Source organism: Halichoerus grypus, unplaced genomic scaffold (genome assembly GCF_964656455.1).
Source record: "Halichoerus grypus unplaced genomic scaffold, mHalGry1.hap1.1 HAP1_SCAFFOLD_195, whole genome shotgun sequence".
Classification (NCBI taxonomy): Eukaryota; Metazoa; Chordata; class Mammalia; order Carnivora; family Phocidae; genus Halichoerus; species Halichoerus grypus.
In genome coordinates, this window is record NW_027555122.1 from 17501 (window position 1) to 22880 (window position 5380).

General features: G+C 64.6%; 1 protein-coding gene across 1 annotated transcript in view; it reads right to left on the minus strand.

Annotated features, from left to right (window-relative positions):
• The window catches only part of LOC144380813 (uncharacterized), a 21222-nt gene extending 17486 nt beyond the window's left edge, over positions 1-3736 (minus strand). The window contains exon 1 of the mRNA XM_078065604.1: positions 2927-3736. Within this exon, the coding sequence (XP_077921730.1) occupies positions 2927-3548 (622 nt within the window). The 5' untranslated portion in view covers positions 3549-3736. The remainder of the gene's footprint in view (positions 1-2926) is intronic.
• Positions 3737-5380: the final 1644 nt, after the last annotated feature.

The window sequence follows — 5380 nt, forward strand, 5'->3', positions numbered from 1 at the left end:
GCACGAGAGCGGTCCCGCGACGCCCAGGACGCCAGCCGGCCTCAGCACCCTTGGCGAGCCTCCCCACGAACCGGGCCCCACACCGCTGCGGCCCAGACCCACGTGAACCCCCGCCGCGGGGCCCCGTCTTGAACCTCCGTCCATCCGGTCCGTCCCGGAAAGTCGCGACCCTGGAGAAGCGCCCCCAGGCGAGAGCGGCCCGACCCGTGCCCGGAACGCCACCCCCAGCGGCGACTCGGGACGGGAGCGGGCGGGCAGACAGCCGCTCGCGCGGCACGGGGAAGCGGGGCGCGCGGGGGGCGCCCCCCGAGCCCCTCGGGAGACAACACCGCGAGGGAGCGGCCGCGCGCGCGCTCGCTCGCACACGCACGCGGGAGCCCCACGCGCCGGACGCCGGCCAGGCCCGGCGGGACCCTCCCCCGACTCGGAGGGGGGAGGCGCAGGCCGCGGTAGGCAAAGAGCGGCGCTCGGCCCCACCGCGGGGCCGGCAAAATCAGACCCCCTCACAGAGAGGAAGAGCTCTGCCCAACACGCAACGGTAGTCACCCCGCGTCGGTGGCCACACTACACGCGCAGAGGAGGGGCGGCGGCTGGGGGGTTCCGGTACCCCAAGGCACCCTCTCGGATCGCTAGAGAAGGCTTTCTCACCGAGGGCGCATCGCCCCCACCCAAATCGTCCCCCCCGCCCGGCCGGGCCCCGCGGAACGGCGTTCCAAAGGCCTTACAAAGCCAAGGGCTCCGGGGGGCGGGCGGTGGGTTCACGCGGCAAGGGGACAGGCAAACAGGGCAATCCTGAGCGCTCGCGGCCGGGACCCCAGAAGGAGACCGCCTCCGCCCTGCCACACACGCCATGCTCACGTCACCGACCACCGGGAGCCTCGCGCCTCGGGCGAGGCAACGACAAACGGAGACAGGCACGGCATGCCGGGCAAAAAGGCAGCAGCCCCTCGGTTGGCCAAGCGCCATGGCGCTGGCTCGGCCCGCCGCAAGCGGCTCACACGCCCCACACCAAAGTCCAATCCCCACCACCAGCACAGCTTGTGGCAGGCGACGACGAGGCGCCCGCGTCCCACGGGGGGGCGGGGTGGGCCTCCCTTACCGACTCCACCACCCGCTCCTCGGACACGCCACCGACAGCGGTGGCCCGAGGGAGGGGGTCGCTGGGAACGGGAAACGACGCTACCGGCTCGGCTTCGGGCACCTGAGACGACCTGGAGCGCTCCAGGGGCACCACGGAGAGCCACGCGCAACGCGCTCAGCACGCCCAAGCGGGTGAGCAGCGCGGCGCCGGGACGGCCCTCCCCGTGGCGGGGAGGGCCGCGCACCACACGAAGCCAGGGGAGGCAAGCGAGAGTGTCTGCTGCGTCAGGGGACCCCGGTCCCGCGAGCGCCGTCAGGCAGAACACGGGAGGGCGGGGTCGGGCCGGAGCCTGCACACCCCCCCACACCCCCCACCTCACCGCCACGGCGGGCAGAGGTGAAGGAGCGAGGGGCCCGCGGGCAGAACGAGAAGAGCGGTCCCATTCGCCATGAACGTCCGTCCCTCGTCTGACGCGGCTTAGGCCCGGCCCGGGAGAGCACGAGAGCACCACATCGATCTGGCAAAACAGAAACCCCGAGAAGGTCCCGAGGAGGGGAGAGGCCGGTGAGGACAGCAACCCGACGGAGCCTGCTTCAGCCTCACCGACACCCCCTCGAAAACCCTAGGGCGGGAACAGCCGGACAACCCCAGAAACGAGAATGCCTGACACGCGGCACGGAGCCTTGCGGGATGGGGGGTTGTCACGACCGCAGCCGGGTGCCTGCAGAGTGAAGTGCGCGGGGTAAAGGACCCACGCGCCCCCTGCCCACACTGCCCTCGGGTGCTGGAGACCGGAGGCGGCACCAACGGCCTGGACCACCTGGAGGCACAGGAGCCGCCGCACAGGCCCACGCGGACGGCTCCAGCCAGCGGCGACAGAGCCGGGCTTGGCATCACGGTCAAGCCCGGAGCCCTGCCACACGCCCAGAGGCCCACCTCTCTTAAGGAGAGGATCACCACAACACAACGTGCCAGCACCTACCTGGCAGCAAAAAGCGCTCATTTCGGGTGAGAAAATAGCTGGCGCCGCCCGGCGGGGCCTAGCCACAGGTCACCGGGATCTCCTGGGACCGTGGCCCGGCCACGGGCCCCCAAGCACTATTCCATCACCCCCGGTTCCCCCCGGAGCCCCCAGGGCCATCTGGTCGACCCCGGGAACGTGGTGGCAGCCGGCAGCGAGTAGGGACTTGGCGGGAGTGGGGAGCGGCCCGGAGAGGTCCGGGTCCGGGTCCGGGTCCGGGTCCGGGTCCGGGTCCGGGTCCGGGTCCGCCTGTCGTCCCCATGTTGGGACTTAGAAATTCTCACCAAGTTCGACGGAGGCCCCTGCGGACGCCCTCCTCCCCGGGCCTCAGGACCGCCCCATGCCGGTCCCTGACTCCCGGCCGGGACTGAGGAAAGGGGGCGATACCGCGGAGGCGTCCCCCCGAAGGCCGGACCTCAACGGGAACCGCAGCCGGGCCCCTGGGGCGCTCGCGGCCCGACCCGACCCGGTCCGGTCCGGTCCCCACCTCCGCAGCGGGCCTCGGAAAACTTAGTGAGAATCTCGGGTCCGATGACCGGGACCCCACGCGTGCCCGCGGCCGGGCCCGTCGCGCCATCCACGGGCTTCCCCGCAAGGCTCAGGCCGGTCCCCAACCGCCCGAGCGTGACACGGAAGGCCCAACGACCGACGGGAGCCAGGGGCCGGATGGCGCCCGGGCGCCGGACGCAGCCTCTCCCATTTCCCCCCGCAACCCCGCGGGCGGAGGGGGGGGGGCACCGGCGGGTGCTGGTCGACCCGTCCAGGCGGCCCCCCAACGCGGCTCTCCGGGAGCGAGGCGGCGGCGCCACCACCACCCTACAAACCTGGAGGCTCAATCTCCCGCGAGCGGAGCGCGCGCCGACGGCCCGGAGACAGCGGGACGATCGCGCTAGCGTCGCCGGCCTCCTGGAACTCCGCCTCGGGAACCGCGGCCAAATACAATCCCTTGCCGACATCGCCGACGCTCCAGCGGGGAGACGCTATATAAAAGCGGACGCCAGGTGGCGCGAGACAACCGGCGCGAACAACAACGAGGCGGATCCGGATCGCGGGCCCGCCAAGGCGCACAGCCGGCCGCCCGGCCGCCCGATCTCGTCCCGGCCCGCTTCGGAGGGGCTGGCGGAGGGCGGAGGGCGGGCGGCCCCCGGGGCGGCGGCCTCGGGAGCTCCCGGCCGGCACAGGCGCGACTCCAGCAGCCCAGGGGAGACTTGGAAAACGCGTCCGGGCCGCTGCCGCCGGAAAGGGGGCCAACTGGCCACGGGACGCGCCCCGGGAGAAGCGGACACGAGCGGAAAATTCCCCGCACGGGCCTCCCACAGTGGCACACCTGCGGCGCCCGGGCTTCCGGGAGGACTTAAGACAAATTTCGGCGGGCAAGGACCGTAAAACCGACACCAGGCGAGTACTCCGACAACCACCACCGATGAACCTTCTACCTTCTATCATTTTAAGGGGAGGAGGAGGTCTCTCTGAAGCACACGAAGAAAGCTCAGGACAGCAAGGGGGGGGGGGGGGATTGACACACACACCGCCCCCAGAAAGCTGCAAACCGAATCCGTCTCTGCACGTACCACGATAACGCCCAAGGACAACAAACGGGGCGGGGGCGGGGGCGGGGGCGGGGGCGGGGGGCGGGGGCGGGCCGGGGGCGGGGGCGGGGGCGGGGGCGGGGGCGGGGGCGGGGGCGGGGGGAGGCGCGGAATGGGGAGGAAGGGAGTTAAAATAGCCGTTCACTCAATAAATCCAGTTCCGGGACATCCGTGCCGTCCAACACTAGTACGCGGCGGGCGGGGGAGGTGCTCTAGAAGAGCTAAATATTGATGATGATGATGATGATGATGAAGAAGAAGAAGAACTGTTCCGTGCTATTAAGGGTAAAAGAAAAACAAGGCGTAGAACTTCCTCTGACCCGTAAAGGAAAAAAAAGAAAAAAAAAAAAGGTTTGGGTTTTGTTTTTTGTTTCTTCGTTTTTTGTTTTTTCTTTTTTCCTTTTTCAACTAAACGCATTTCAGGGCACCTGACTGGCTCCGGTCGGAGGAGGCCCACGCGACTGCGACTCTTGATCTGCAGGGGTCGTGAGTTCCAGCACCACGCTGGATGATCACTCAAAAAGCTTTCAAAAACAAACACACAAACAACCGACACCGAGCAGCATTAACCATCAAAGATAGACACCTGTGACGACTAAGTCGTCAGAGGAAACCACGAACAGCAGTAGCAGAGGATAGGACACTAGAGGGCAACAGAGCCCCATCCATAGGTGCTATGGGCCCTTGAACGCTTTCTGTGTCCACTAGGGACCTCGAAAAAACTTCACTCCCCTATCCAGGGAGGAGAGGGGAGAAGCAACCTCCAGCAAGAATTCCTTCGATTAAAGGTAACTCTTACTACATTAAACTTCACCATTTCGGTGACAGATGTTGGCGGGGATGCGGAGAAAGGGGAACCCTCCTACACTGTTGGTGGGAATGCAAGCTGGTGCAGCCACTCTGGAAAACAGTATGGAGGTTCCTCAAAAAGTTGAAAATAGAGCTACCATATGATCCAGCAATTGCACTACTGGGTATTTACCCCAAAGATACAAAAGTAGGGACCCGAAAGGCTACGTGCACCCCGATGTTTATAGCAGCAATGTCCACAATAGCCAAACTGTGGAAAGAGCCAAGATGTCCATCAACAGATGAATGGATAAAGAAGATGTGGTATATATATGCAATGGAATATTATGCAGCCATCAAAAGGAATAAGATCTTGCCATTTGCAACGACGTGGATGGAACTGGAGGGTATTATGCTGAGCGAAATAAGTCAAAGAGAGAAAGACATGTATCATATGACCTCACTGATATGAGGAATTCTTAATCTCAGGAAACAAACTGAGGGTTGCTGGAGTGGGGGGTGGGGTGGGAGGGATGGGGTGACTGGGTGATGGACACTGGGGAGGGTATGTGTTCTGGTAAGCGCTGTGAATTGTGCAGGACTGTTGAATCTCAGATCTGTACCTCTGAAACAAATAATGCAATATATGTTAAGAAAGAAAAAAAGAAGAAGAAGAATGTAGCAGGAGGGGAAGAATGAAGGGGGGGAAATCGGAGGAGGAGAAGAACCATGAGAGACGATGGACTCTGAAAAACAAACTGGGGGTTCTAGAGGGGAGGGGGTTGGGAGGATGGGTTAGCCTGGTGATGGGTATTGAGGAGGGCACGTTCTGCATGGAGCACTGGGTGTTATGCACAAACAATGAATCATGGAACACTATATCTAAAACTAATGATGTAA